Here is a 14,800-nt window from a genome sequence, read left to right as displayed (position 1 = left end):
GGCAGGGGGGTTGGAACTCGATGATCTTAAGGTCCTTTCCAACCCTAACTATTCTGTGATTCTGTATGCTCATAGCACACCGAAGAAATTTGTAGATGTCTTACCAAGCTTAAAAAGAGGCTATGTTTCTCTGTATTTCAGTTTGCATAGCTCAGGTGCACAAAAGCCAGCATACTCTGCTTTTAATGACAGAAGTGGCACTTTCTGACTTGTGCTGTGTATGGTGTATAGCAATAATGAAAAAAGCTAGCAACAGGCAGAGCATTAAAGTGCTAGTGATCATCATTCAGTGCAAAATTTTAGAATGGCAATATTTCACTACTGCTTTAAAATGTGATTGCCTGAAACTTCATGAAAAGTCATTGCATTTATTGTTTTCCAAATAAAGTATTAAGTATAGTTGAATTTTACTGTAAGACTTTGAATAAAAAGCTTATGGAACAACTGCATTTGTGACTTTTTTCATGGAAATTGGCATATTTTAGATATTTTAGAAGATGATCATTACTGGTTTTTTTGTATGAACTCTTGGCTAAGGCAGTGCTAGCTATCATTGAATCTTTCTCAAAGGGCAGAAGAGCTTAGGAAAAGCTTTGATCTACTGATGAGTAGAAAACCTATTAAGAAGCTTAATGCACCTATATAGGTAGTGTTGGAAAGTTTTATTCAGACTCTGGACCCTGCGTGAGTGAAATTACTTGTTGCTGATTTTATTAGTCAGCAGGCATGGCATTTAGTTCTTGAACATGGTGGTCTGATTGGTTGCTTCTTGGTGGGAACTCCTCTAAAGTCTCCCATGATAATTTGAAACAGATGCTTATTTCTTGAAATGGCTGAGTACTGTAAGCCAGTCAAACCCATTCTGTAATTGTGTGCTAGAACGAGAACATGATTTGGGATTTAAGGGCAGGAATGTAAAATGAGTAACCTACCTAGTTTGCCAACTTGTGCCTCAAGTTCTTTACTCCAAAATATACAGTGTCAGTAGCCTGGTAAGTAGCTTAGACCCTAGAGTTAGTAATGCTGCAGTATCCTTTCCACCTCCACATCTCTTACCCTGTCTGAGTGCCAGGTTTCCTTTTACTGACCTGTAGCTTCCCATTTTTCCCAGACTATTTATATCCCTATTCCTCCCAGTGTTTTCTGTCCTGCTGGCAGTCATGCTCCTTGGTTCTATGTTCCTGCTGTTGACTGACACATGCTGCCACACTTTTGTTGACTAGTCAAATTTTCCTCTCGGAAGACTTTCAGTCATGACCAAAATAGCATTCTCCTGCTTCCTGTGGTGACTGAAAAATCACTCAGGTGCCTGAGGTGCTTGTCAGAAATCTAGGTAGGTGTGACTGACAGCAGAGAACAAGTGTCTTGTAAAGACAAGTGTATAGTAGCTATTATTCCAGTGGTTGCTTTCACTGTGCGGCAATAGAGCAGGTATGTATTTAATCATTTTAAGGTTATGGGAAGATTTCAGTTTTAAACAAATGCTCAGAGGTTTGAGCTTACTGTATTCAAGAAATAATAAAGTTAAAATTATGCTGGATTCTTACCAGTCTTACCAATCTTTTCGAATTGTGTTTTTCATTACTTTGTGTGATTTAATGACTCTTCTGTCTTTATTTCCTTAACAGAGCTATAATGTATAAACCTGAGGTGGAAAAACACATAATCCCAGAAAAGAGCTTATTGAGAAACATTGTATTTGATGAAGAGTTTCAAGGGGAGCAGCTTGTGACAGAAGGTAAGCCCATGACTTGTTAAAAGAGAAATGTGATACTTGAAAAATGTGCTTTTAGGCTTGAATCATAGTTATTTTTCCACTGTTTTTTTGGTTTTGTTTTGTTTTTAGTAAATATAGAAGCAAAAATTTTCATTTGGATAGATGTATTGGGTTTATATGGCAAGGTTTTTGGTAGAGTGGGCTACAGTAGCAGCTTCTGTGAAGCTGCTAGGAGCTTCCACCATATCCAATAGAGCCAATACCAGCTGGCTCCAAGATGGGCCCACTGCTGGCCAAGGCTGAGCCCATCAGTGATGGTGGTAGCGCTGCTGGAATAACAGACTGGGGGGCAAAAGGGAGTGTATGGAGCTGTGCAACAGCAATAGCAGCCAGAGAAAGGAGTGAGAATATGTGAGAGGAACAACTCTACAGGCAACTAAGGTCAGTCAGAACTTGGCTGACATCAAAATACACATTTCCCGTCCCAAATTAATGTCATAAATTTTTTGTACTTTTGCTTGTGTTAGTATGAAATTTATTAAAATAGAATGCAGAATATTGTAAAGGCGTCCTTAAAAAAAACAACCAAAGCCAACCAAAGTTCCAAAACATCAAAAAACTGAGCCTGGTTCTTTCCCTAAAAATTGTATGTTTTAAGGTGATAACCTAGTGAAGATATTTGGGTTCTGGAGTATGCTCTGAAGTTGTTAAGTCAGTGTTAGAGCTTAGACATCCCTGATTATCTCCTACTGCCCTATTACCAGAGTTTTGCTAACGATAGCTTTTTTTTTTTCCTTTCTGTAGAAAACAGGGCTTGCCTCATGCATCTTAATGTTTTTCTATCTGTATGTGAGAGGGTACATTCCTGAATTTGTGAAATATAGGTGATTGTTCCCTGTTTGGTCATAATTTTTTATTTACTCAAACTTATTTATGTTGGACATAAAATATCCTTGTCCTCTTATGTACTACTTTCTGTATTTGATCAATAAATTTGACTGACTGTGGTTAACAGACAGATTTGCACAACATTGCAAATATGCTTTCAAGGAGGAGTGCTGGAAGAGTAGCTCTTAGAAAAGTAAACGAGGTTATTCTTACTCATTTTAACAATGACACAAACTTCCGGCCCTTCCTTGCCTTCTTATCACCCAGTGATATCCAACGTGAATAGTACAAACTTATTTTACACAGATTAGTGTTCACCAGCTTCTCAGTGGGAATATTCACATACTTTTGTTACATGTCCTTGTAAGTCAGATACTTTGCAGGAGCTAGTAGTAGTGCCTAGTATTAAGAAATCTGATTATTTTTTTCTTTTATGCAAGATGCTGGTTTTTTAGGTGAAAAATAAATTGTTTTTTTCAACATCTAAAAGCTTTTTTAAGTTTGGTTTTTTTTTTGCCTTTTAAGTGGAAGACTGTTACAGAGGTGATGTTGAAAGTTCAAAGAATAGAATGTCTTGGTTATAATTGGCTCCATAGGCTGTTTTGGTCTCCATTCCTCATTGCCTTAATCTACAGAGGTATTTGAAAATCTCTGGCAGTGGTCAAGGCCAGGTTGGACAGAGCCCTGTGTGACATGGTTTAGTGTGAGGTGTCCCTGGCCATGGCAGGGGGGTTGGAACTTGATGATCTTAAGGTCCTTTCCAACCCTAAGTATTCTATGATTCTATGAACCTATGAAGAAATTACATACTGAAGTTAGTATGGTGTCAGTTTTTCACCAATCTATATACAAATACCAAGAATTGTCCCTGGTATCTGCTATGCAGTAGAGGAAGTAATGGTTGGATAAAATGTATCCTGTGTGGGAAGTGTTCATGTCTTCATTCTGTCTATTCAACATAAAATAGCTCAAAGCAGAGGAGAAAACATTGATTTTATTATTAAATATTTTGATGAATTATTTCAGTATTTTTAAGTCATTGCCTTACATTCCTGACCTTTTGGATGTTTACAGGTACAATGAATTAAATAAGGAAGCATTAGATTGAGCAAACTGAGTAATTGAAAAATGACTTATCTCAAGTTGAATTTCCTTCTGTGAAACCTTAGGAATTTATTAGTCTTATCTATCAGGGTGAAAAAAAAGTAAAACTTAACTTGAATTTGACATGAAATCAAATTAGTATATACTTATTTGTATAAAGGTGGAAAATACCTATCTTGTAATTAAAAAGTTTAAAATTGGCATGTATTTAGATGTAAAATATAAATCTCATGTTAATGTTGATTTATGCCTGATAACTGAACTTGCAGTAAGTAATTTTTGAACGATCTAGAGTGTCTTAGTCAAGAGATTATTAACTAGGTCTATATCCTTAATCTCTGTTGTGTAATTTCTGAGTATTATTGAATTTCTCTATTACTTTCATTTTTAGTATGCGATATCCCACGGGGGACAAATGATATCCATCTTTTCTATGCAAATATGCAAAAGGTTATCCTCTCTGTGGTTGCATGTGCCACTTTTGATCAGGATGAATTTCATCAGTCTTCTGGGCGTCATTTGGAGTCAGACAGGTAATGTAGCTATAAGGCTAACTGCCTAACAACGCCTAACTGAAGTGCATCTCCTTTCATTGAAGACTTTGATATCTGTGAAAATACCCTTTCTTTACAAAATAATGGATCTGATGAATACCTAATTGGCTCTTCTCATTCTTACTCTGTATATAGCCTGTTTAAGCTGTTATGATAATTTTTAAACTTTTCCCTCAACTGACACCATTAACTTTATCTGCAACTTCCATTCTTCATCTGAATAAACCTGTTTGGCTTTTTGTTTGTTTGTTTGTTTTTCCATACGCTTTTCCAAAGTGTATTTGTTGTTGTAGTCCTGATAGGACTATGACCATTTCATTCCTTGTAATGAGTTCTTGATGTCTGGGATGGAAATAGAGATATACTAATAAAGGCTTAGTGACCTTTCCTTTGTTCAGCCTTTCAGTGTAGTACCTACTATATTCATCAAAAAAATTGTCAGTGCTGAGCTACCCCAACCCTGTTGTTCTCTTGAATAAAGCAGTCTATAACTGGGAGGATTTCTTTGGAGGACTGACAGAGACCTGGTCTTTAAAATGGACCTGTCACTTTGGCAGATTGCTGTAGCATTTGGAGCCTGAAAAGCAAAAGAGATGTCCAAATCATATGCAAATACTACTTACTAAGGTAGCATTTCACAAAACCAAAATAAATATGGGTTAACTTTAACACTACAAGGAATACATTTGCATAGGTTGTTTTTTAAGTTTTAAAGTTTAAAACATTAAAACTTCTCAAGATCCTGTTACCAGGCGAAGAAAGGGTTCTATCTAGTCTGGTCTAGTCTATCTAGCTGATTTCTAAATAACAGCTTCCTAGCTTTCATATTGAGCTTATCTGCCACATATTTTGCAAACAAAGGTGTGAAATGCTAGGTCATGAAGGGATTGTGTTGTCGATCTTTCAAGGAGAGACTTAAAAACTGGGTTTGTTTAGTGTTAAGCAAAGAAGGCTTGAGCAGGGAGAGAATCTTATCTATGTGTATAAATACTTGATGGGGAAGTAAAGAAGAGGAAGATGGAGTCTTCCCAGTAGAGTTCAGTGGCAGGACAAGAGGCAATGGACACAAATGGAAATGCAAGAAACTCAAACATTAGAAAAAAATCCATGTGATTTTTGTAAATGTGTTGGGGTTTTTTGTGGGTGGGTTTTTTATCTTTTCTGGTGAGGATTGTTAGGCCCTGGAACAGGTTGCCTGGAGAGGTTGCAAAGTCTTCATCTGTGGAAAAGTTAGGAACTGGACTAGATAATATACTGAGTAACCTGCTGTAGATGACCCTGCTTTGAATGGGGTTGGATTAGGTGATCTCCAGAGGTCCCTCCTAACCTTCAGCTTTCTGTGACTTATGACTTTCATTGCCTTATTTCTCTCTCCAGTACTTTCTTAATCTGAATAAAATATATACAAAGATGACTGCTTATTTTAGTACTTTCCAATCAAAACAGTACCTTCCAGTTCTAAACATGGAAAAAATGTTGTGAAAAAATTGTTCTGATATAGCTGCTGAATTAATTTCTTAATAATGAAGAATTGAATTAAATTGAAAGCCCATGTAAAGAAGATTGTATTTCATTATTAAATCTTGAGAAATACTAAGAGTAGGCTGTTATAATTACTCGTGAGTTACTTTTATTAGTACTTTTGCTTAATGAAATCTTATTTTCAGATTTGAGAACTCTGACAGACATATCAATACAACTTTGGATGTTCTTCCTGTTAAAGGACCTCAGGGTCCTCCATTGCCTATAACAACTGATGATCTGGTTCAGAGTAAATCAAACACTCAACAGACTTGGATTGTCAAACCAGAATACTTAACTTTGACGTCTCCTTCTATTGGTAAGTTGGGGTGTTTTTTTCTGAAGTTAATAAAATAACCACTTAAGTATTAAAATAACTGAACTGCATACCATATGTTTAATTATTCTCATTTGTAAATGTGGCTTGACCAATAATTTTGCTGCAGTAGTTTTACAGCTAAATAGTAAACTTGGCTTGAATAGAGTTTTTTGTTAAGTTGTTAGAGGTAATGTGCTCTGTGTGTGTGTATACATGTAATATGCACTGCATACCTGTGAAGATTTTAAAGCATCGTGAAAGTAAAAATTAGGCAGGAAATGCTTTATCTTAATTGCATCTTTGAATCTCAGACACTTCTGTGACTTTTTATATGTGTTAGATTTTTATGCCTTCTTCTGTACTACAGGTGGAACAGCAGATACTGGACATGTTCAAATTGTCAACAATTCTAATAGGATGTTGGCATTTGAGCTTTCGTGGCCAGCTCACTGCCTTACTATAACCCCACAACATGGAGTGGTCGAGCCAGAGTAAGTTTCTTTTCATAGATTCCTTTACGTGTGGAAGTGTGTTGAGGTTTTGGAGGAATTTCTTTTTAATTTAGGAATTCTGTTAATTTAGGAATTTTGGTTAGGTTTAGGAATTTATTTTAGTTTGTTTAGACTATATACCCTGGAACTATTTTCATCAGATGATGTGCAAATCTAGCTTTTATGTATTAGGACTCTGTCCATTTATAGCCTCCATAGAGGGAATGTTCTTCTGTCACCTGAAGGTGACGTTCTGTCACATAGGAGGACAGAAATTTTTTGAGCCTGGAATTACTGTTATTATTTCATAATTTTCCAGGAGCTGGATGGTTAACAAAGCAGAAGCTTTAAAAACCTCCTTTCACAATGGTTATTCATTTAAAAATCACCTCTGTGTTTCAAAACAGAAAGGACTTCTCCCCCTTCCCTGGCAACAGACAAACCAACCCCAAAATAACAGTTCTTACAGACTGCTGCTTTTCTGGGGACTGAGTATTTTCTTTTTCAAATGTGCTGATATTTATCAGAACTTGTTTGTGAGGGTGATCTTACATTCTAACAAAACTGTGTTTTGCCACTCAGTCTTTGGCTTCTCAATATCTGTAGATATGAAAAGGATGACAGGCCAGTGTCAGGTCACCTGTGTCTTAATTAGCAGGATTTCAGAACAGTAGTCATAATATCACTGCAGAGACTTCCCATGGGCATTTGTGAATTCTTTCACAATAAAACGATTGGAAGTTCTGACCACCTCTCACTTCTGAATTTATGGGCTTTTTTTTAAGGTCAGTTCAGAAAGGCTTTTAAGACCCTGTTACTATTCTTGTCTTCCCCAAAAAAGTCGTATGTTCCACAAAAAAATTGGTCTTGCTTTCTGAGTTTTGTTTAAGTAGTTTCTTTAACTTTGTAGATGTTTGCCCAAACAGATACTTTCTTTTCAGTCTTGTATCACCATGCAAGATGTAGGACATTTAAACACTTAAATATAGATGTAAATTCTGGCATTTACTGCTGGGGACCTTTCATCACTAGTGAGAACAGAACAAGAGGGTTTTCTGGAAGGGCTATGATATTTGCTACTCTTTGCAGATACAGTCAGTACAAAGGACAATGATTTCAAAAAGAGAGAACAATGAACAACTTTGCAGTAGCTGTGAAAGTAAGATCATCTTGAGTGTCTCAAACACTAGTCTCAGGACTGTTTGTGGAAACATGTCTTAAAATCAGGGAATCGAAGGCCTTCTGCAAGCAATTTTTTTGCACTGCCTAGTTTTAAAATGTGATCCCTTCACTGGAAAAGATTGAACTGAAACCTTACACACTGGGTCCAAATAAGTAGTCTTGATCAAGAACAGAAGCCTGCAGGTGGGAAACAGACCCATGGGAACAGTTGCCTTAAGCACAGCAAGCTATGCTTGCCCAGTTTTCTGCTTGTCATGACCACCTCCCAGAAGTGCCCAGAGCAGTCATCCTGTGAGGACAGTAGCCAGCCAGACTGCAGTGGCTGGAGCCTGCAGAATTCTTGAACTGATTTAGGTCAGGAAAGGAGAAAGTCTGATTTCTTGGGAATGCTGAAAGAAGGTCCTAATATCAGGGACTGCCACTCTGTAGCAAGCAAACCACCCCCTGTTTCACCTGGACTAAACCGCTTAAGTTCTGTGGTATGAGCAGAAGGCAGTCTCTGACCTGCCTGAATGTGGAATTATAAAGTCCCAAGTCCTAATGAATTTAGCACCATTCCAAGAGATTTTCTTGTGGAGGTGAACTGAGACTATCCCCTGGCCTGTTTGCTGTGCCTCAGTGTTGGGAGCATTGGTAAGTGCTGTGAAAGGAATTGCTCTTTTGGAGTAGGGACTGTTGGAATCTCCAGAAGTTGCAAGAGTCACCTATTGAAACTGGTTCTTTCCTAGGTTCTGCTCCTTTCTGTGGCAATGAAGGTAGTGTCTTTAGGTTGAATATGACTCTTTCAAGAGATACATGCTTTGTGACCCTGTGCAAGTTGATTTGCATTGGAAGTTTGCAGTAAATGTCAAAGGCATGCTGGTGGGAATGAGACGATGGAATACCTTGTGATAACAGTGTGTGTGTACTTAGTAAATTATATTCTTATGAGCACAGCTTGTACATGAGAAAGGAGAACCATGACTGAAAAGATTCTGAAAACCTCTGAGACTCAAAAAACACCGACAATTTTTTAAGGAAATACCAGTATCCTGATTTAATATTTTAAGGCCATTAACATCTGTTGGTTTGTAGAGATGGTCAAACTGTGACAATGATTATGGAACCAACTTTCCTAGGGGACTGATCTTAATACTACACTAGATCTTTCAAATGCAAAGTGCTGTGCTAATGACATTTTACATTTATTCTTCAGGTGTAGCTTGAGTGCTTTTGCCAACGTAACAACCAATGACCTTTACTTCAGTGATTTTTGTGTTCATTTATAAATGCTTCAGGGCTTTCTTTCTCCCCTCCTTTGTTTAAATGTCTCTAGTATAGAATATAGAACATTATAAATCAGAACGTGTCTTCTCAGCGGTCAAATTACTGAGTGATGCCTTAACTGCTTCAAGTGATTTTTGACTTTTCAGTGTCCCCTAAATAACTGTAGAAAGCATTGGTAACATTGAAAGGCTTTTCTATTTTTCAATATCAGTTCTGCATGGGAAGAAGGAAAGCAAGCTGCTTCCCTGTGACTAGAAAGTTTAAAAGATTCTTGAAATAGAGTTTATGCAGTATACTTTGTTTGAACAGTACAGTTCCCTTCTTTGACTAGTATTGAAGCTTATTTTTCTGAAACATATAGTTATGTCTGCTTTCCGTGGTCTGACTGGTTGTAAATGCTAACAATAGATAAGTTTTATTCTTTCCTCATGACCCCTTATACAACCATCAGTGACAAGCAAGTATGTTACTGTTAAGTTTCGTAGAATCATGAAATAGTTAGGGTTGGAAAGGACCTTGAGATCATCTAGTTCCAACCCCCCTTCCCTGGGCAGGGACACCTCACACTAAACTATGCTACCTAAGACTCTGTCCAACCTGGCCTTGAACACTGCCAGGAATGGAGCACTCACAACTTTCCTGGGCAACCCATTCCAGTGCCTCATCACCCTCACAGTAAAGAACTTCTTCCTTATATCCAATCTAAACTTCCCCTGTTTAAGTTTTAACCCATTACCCCTTGTCCTATCACTACAGTCCCTAATGAAGAGTCCCTCCCCAGCATCCCTATAGGCCCCCTTCAGATACTGGAAGGCTGCTATGAGGTCTCCACGCAGCCTTCTCTTCTCCAGGCTGAACAGCCCCAACTTTCTCAGCCTATCTTCATATGGAAGTTGATCCAGTCCCCTGATCATCCTCGTGGCCCTCCTCTGGACTTGTTCCAACAGTTCCATGTCCTTTTTATGTTGAGGACACCAGAACTGCACACAATACTCCAGGTGAGGTCTCACGAGAGCAGAGTAGAGGGGCAGGATCACCTCCTTCGACCTGCTGGTCACGCTCCTTTTGATGCAGCCCAGGATACGGTTGGCTTTCTGGGCTGCAAGCGCACACTGAAGCCGGCTCATGTTCATTTTCTCATCAACCAGCACCCCCAAGTCCTTCTCTGCAGGGCTGCTCTGAATCTCTTCTCTGCCCAACCTGTAGCTGTGCCTGGGATTGCTCCGACCCAGGTGTAGGACCTTGCACTTGGCATGGTTAAACTTCATGAGGTTGGCATCAGCCCACCTCACAAGCGTGTCAAGGTCCCTCTGGATGGCATTCCTTCCCTCCAGCGTATCAACCGAACCACACAGCTTGGTGTCGTCAGCAAACTTGCTGAGGGCGCACTCAATCCCACTGTCCATGTCAGCGATGAAGATGTTGAACAAGACTGGTCCCAACACCGATCCCTGAGGGACACCACTCGTTACTGGTCTCCAGCTGGACACTGAGCCATTGGCCACAACTCTTTGCATGTGGCTGTCCAGCCAGTTCCTTATCCACGGAATGGTCCATCCATCAAATTGATGTTTCTCCAACTGAGAGACAAGGATGTCGTGTGGGACAGTGTCGAATGCTTTGCACAAGTCTAGGTGAATGACATCAACTGCTCTACCCCTGTCCATCAGTTCTGTAGCCCCATCATAGAAGGCTATCAAATTGGTCAAGCAGGATTTCCCCTTAGTGAAGCCATGCTGGCTGTCACCAAGCACCTTGTTGTTTTTCATGTGCCTTAGCATGCCTTCTGGGAGAATCTGTTCCAAGATTTTTCCAGGCACAGAGGTGAGACTGACTGGTCTGTAATTCCCTGGTCATCCATTTTCCCCTTCTTGAAAACGGGGGTTATATTTCCCTTTTTCTAGTCACTGTGAACTTCACCTGACTTCCATGATTTTTGAAATATGATGGCCGGCAGCTTAGCAACTTCATTTGCCAGCTCCTTCAGGACCCGCGGATGGATTTCTTCAGGTCCCATGGACTTGTGCACGTTTAAGTTTTTAAGATGGTCTCAAACCAGATCGTCTCCTACAGTGGGCCTAGGGTCTTCATTCTCACAGTCCTTTTGTCTGCTTTTCAAGACTTGGGTGGTATGGTCAGAGCCTTTGCCAGTGAAGGCGGAGGCAAAGAAGTCATTAAGAACCTGAGTTCTAAGTTTCTGAGTACTAAGTTATTTGAATACCTGAAATTTAACTATCTCTAGATCATCTTCACTGACCTGCTATGTTAAAAGTACATTTCTTTTTGGGGGGCAGAGGACTAGTGATATCTGTTGTAGATACTCATTCTAACATGAAGATTGTGCAAATATTTTCTTTTAATTTTACTTTATTTTTATTTATTAGGAGCAGTACACTAATTCTGGTGAGCCCTAACCCATCACTTGCCACAAAACCTGCATTAATTCCTTGGAGTGGCCTAATCTATATCCATTGTGATAATGGACAAAAGGTTCGTGGCTTACTTGAGAGTTGGGATTGAAACTCTTTGTTTTACTGTGCTGGATAAGGTCTGGTAACATTGCTAAAATCTTTTAGGTGTGAAACAGCAGTTTTCTCAACTTTCATTATTCTCTCTAATTTGTAAAGTTGTCTTATAAGAATAAATATAGTTGTGAGGCTGTTGCGCAAATTGAGATTCTTAGTTCATTTCATCTCTGAAGAAATAATATGATGTGAATGCTTACTCATTTGTCAGCAAAATTTCATCTGTGCACCCACCACTGCCTTATGCATCATTTTCTAAAATGCTAAATATCTATATGTATGAATATATAAAAGTAGTCTATGTAATATTTTTTAAAAAAAGAAATTAAAGAAGGTTGTGGGACAAGTTACCATAGCTTCTTTTGAGCTGCCTTAAGCTAAACTTAATGTGCTGGCTGACAAGTCTGTGATAAAGAATGTCTAGACTAGGTTCTTGCTTTTCATGCATTTTAACCCAGTACTTTTCCCTGATTAAGTTAAGGCATATAAATAAAACTTATGAAGCCAACAGTTTCTTCTTTCATCAGTTTAAAAGCAGAAAGACTCCTTGCTAATCTCCCCCCAAAATAAATAGATACTTGTTTTTTTTGTTTTTACAGCCAGTATGTATTTTGGGTTAATTGCAACTGCATGGAGAGGGAAATAAAACAGTGAAAGGATAAAAAAGGCATATCTACTTTCCTTCTTAATGGAGGAAGGTGCGGTAAGAAACAAAATTGGAAACTGCCTTAAAAAGACCCCAAACAAACAGGGAAGTTGTTGAAGAGAGTGAATTGAGAAGGAAATGAAGAAAGTGCACATATTTAACTATGTAATGTTCTACAATACGAGAAAAGGATTTGAGAGGAAATCTCCTAGGACAAAAGTAGAGAATGTAGCAAACTCAGTCCAGTTGTAAGAGATCTGGTAGTTCCATAATGCTTTTGCCATTTCTTTGCTACCTATCTAATTAAGCAAAAAGTATGCCAAGATTTGACTAGCATTAACTGAAGTTTTTAGAAGTGCTAATTATGTATCAAAAGTGAACACAAAGCTCCTTCTGTTTGAGGCAGCCCCATTCTCATTCTCTGCAAGCAGAGAATATTGTAAGAATTTTCAATTAAATTTATTATTCCTATTGAAGCAAAATGTCTAGATAGCAAACTTTCAGTAAATTTTCCAATTCTCCTACATTAAGCTTGTCCTAAAATCTTTAAACTTTGTGAACTGAAGTTAGTCTCATACACTAAATCACCAGGTCTTCTCCTTTGTTGGAATGTAAAGCTAAGCAACATGAGCTCTTCTAGCTCAAGGAAATAGAGCTATATTGTTTGTCTTGTCAATATATCCATGTTCACTATTTAAATATTTCTTTCTCTCCAAATTCTGCAAAAGTTTATTAAAGTGCAGATTCGAGAGGCAGTTAGACAGTATGCGCCTGGAGCAGATTTTTCATCTCGAAGATGCGATACGTTTACTCCACAGTCTGAAAATCCTACTGTTCATGTGCCAAAGGCTCTCACTGTGCTCCCTTTAACAAAAATGGAACTAAAGAACAGAACCATTGTTTTTCCTAAAACAAGACCTGGCCAAAGCTCAGGTAATACTGCTTGCTTACTAAATGATGCAACGTCTGTAGTATCTTGTGGTCAGTTTGCTATATTGTATGTTTTGGGACTTGAATGGCTTAGTTGACCAGTTCCCTTACTCTGTCTCTAGTTTGAAATGTTGTTCGTTGTGATGGAACTCTTTTCAGAAGTCCTTTTTTAGTTTTTTATTTTTTTATTTTTTTTACTTTTTCCTTCTTTTCCTCCCCATCTCCCTTCTTTTTTGTCTTCTCCTCATGCAGGACAGTCACACTTTTTCCCACAGATAGCTTTTGTGTACAACAGGTAAGTTGCCGATTTTTAAGCAGCTATGATGAATGTAACCATACTGTGCCTGGCAAAAAGGGCACTGTGAGATTGCTGCACTTTGGTGAAGCTCTTTTGGGTCAATGCACGTTTGCAGTAGGCCCATTCTCATCTGTGTATGTGTCCCTGAGATACAAGCTAAATCTGTGTATAGCAGAGAAATAAATGTTCTTTCTTAAGATGATAGGAATGTTAGCTATGAATCTGGCTATCCTTGTCTTGTACTTAATGATTGAGGAGGACACTGTTGATAATGGAGTCTTAAATCCTCAGTCTGTACTTGTAATTCCAGTAATGCTTGGAATTCTCCAAATTACTGTACGAAACTGTCATTCTGTTACCTAGATACCAGATTTTTTGGTACAGCTTAGTTTTCTAGGTAATGAGGGTTTTTTTATGATTCACTGATGCTACATTTTTATTCAACAGACTTTAGAAATTTCAAGTCTTAATTTATCAATTATATCTGGGTTTCTTTCATACACTTAAGAAAGAGGAGCATAATATAATATTCCTTTCTTTTTCTATTGCTATAAATGCGCTGTATAATACATATGCAGCTGAACTTCCTGAAGTGCTACTCTAGACTGAGATGATCTTACAAATCTTCTGTTGATCCTTGGCAAAATGCACATTTCAGGTGTGAAATATGCCTATTGATAACTGTTGAAGTTGGGATTTTCTGACAATTTATTTTGTATAAACTGTCAAGAATTTTATGATAGTGTGCTTTGAGTCTGCTCTTGGAGTTGGCTTCACCAGAACTGTTTCCTTCATGTCTTGAAACATAGTTTCTGTCTAAATTCTTTCCACTAAAGATACTTGAATGAAGACGTTTAATATACTAATCTGATAATTCTCTTCTAGAGAGTTACCTGGAAATGGAGAATAAAGGGGACGAAACTCTGAAGTGGTTTTTGTCATCTTTTGCCCCACCCTATGTTAAAGTAAGCGAATGATTGCATTGGTAGTTTTATGCATATTTCTTGGGTGGTTTTCCTGCTTTTCATGCTGCTCTCTTTTTCTCCTTCCAACCTCTCAAGAAAGTTTCCTTCTCCTCATCCCGTATGACCATCCAGATTGCAGTATGTAATTAAGTGTGCATAGAAGAGGGGTGTTCCTTTTGGCTGCAGAATGCTAAACTTGCCTTGTTTCGAGACTTGTACTGCTGTTATGCTGTACATGTTACCCATGTAGGTAATTTAAGTTAGGTCAAGGATATTTGAATTACACTGCTGTTGCTTTTGCAGTTCTCATGGATTTACTGTCGATATTTGTAAATGCTTTGCTGTTTTTTTTTTGATAGTCTGAAATGTGGTGATGGTCACATTGATTTTTATC

General features: G+C 38.2%; 1 protein-coding gene across 1 annotated transcript in view; it reads left to right on the top strand.

The window, feature by feature from the left end:
* The window catches only part of CEP192 (centrosomal protein 192), a 67,070-nt gene that overhangs the window by 38,008 nt on the left and 14,262 nt on the right, over nucleotides 1-14,800 (top strand). Inside the window, exons 32-38 of the mRNA XM_061357420.1 lie at nucleotides 1,629-1,738; nucleotides 4,101-4,242; nucleotides 5,931-6,103; nucleotides 6,471-6,594; nucleotides 11,427-11,532; nucleotides 12,942-13,146; nucleotides 14,327-14,406. Of these exons, the coding sequence (XP_061213404.1) occupies nucleotides 1,629-1,738; nucleotides 4,101-4,242; nucleotides 5,931-6,103; nucleotides 6,471-6,594; nucleotides 11,427-11,532; nucleotides 12,942-13,146; nucleotides 14,327-14,406 (940 nt within the window). The remainder of the gene's footprint in view (nucleotides 1-1,628; nucleotides 1,739-4,100; nucleotides 4,243-5,930; nucleotides 6,104-6,470; nucleotides 6,595-11,426; nucleotides 11,533-12,941; nucleotides 13,147-14,326; nucleotides 14,407-14,800) is intronic.

The sequence above is a fragment of the Neopsephotus bourkii genome, unplaced genomic scaffold (genome assembly GCF_033783945.1).
Source record: "Neopsephotus bourkii isolate Nb327-2 ecotype Australia unplaced genomic scaffold, CSIRO-AGI_Nbou_v1 NB_894, whole genome shotgun sequence".
NCBI lineage: Eukaryota > Metazoa > Chordata > Aves > Psittaciformes > Psittacidae > Neopsephotus > Neopsephotus bourkii.
Note: the sequence above shows the minus strand (reverse complement) of the source record. Positions and strands in the feature narration are given on the sequence as shown.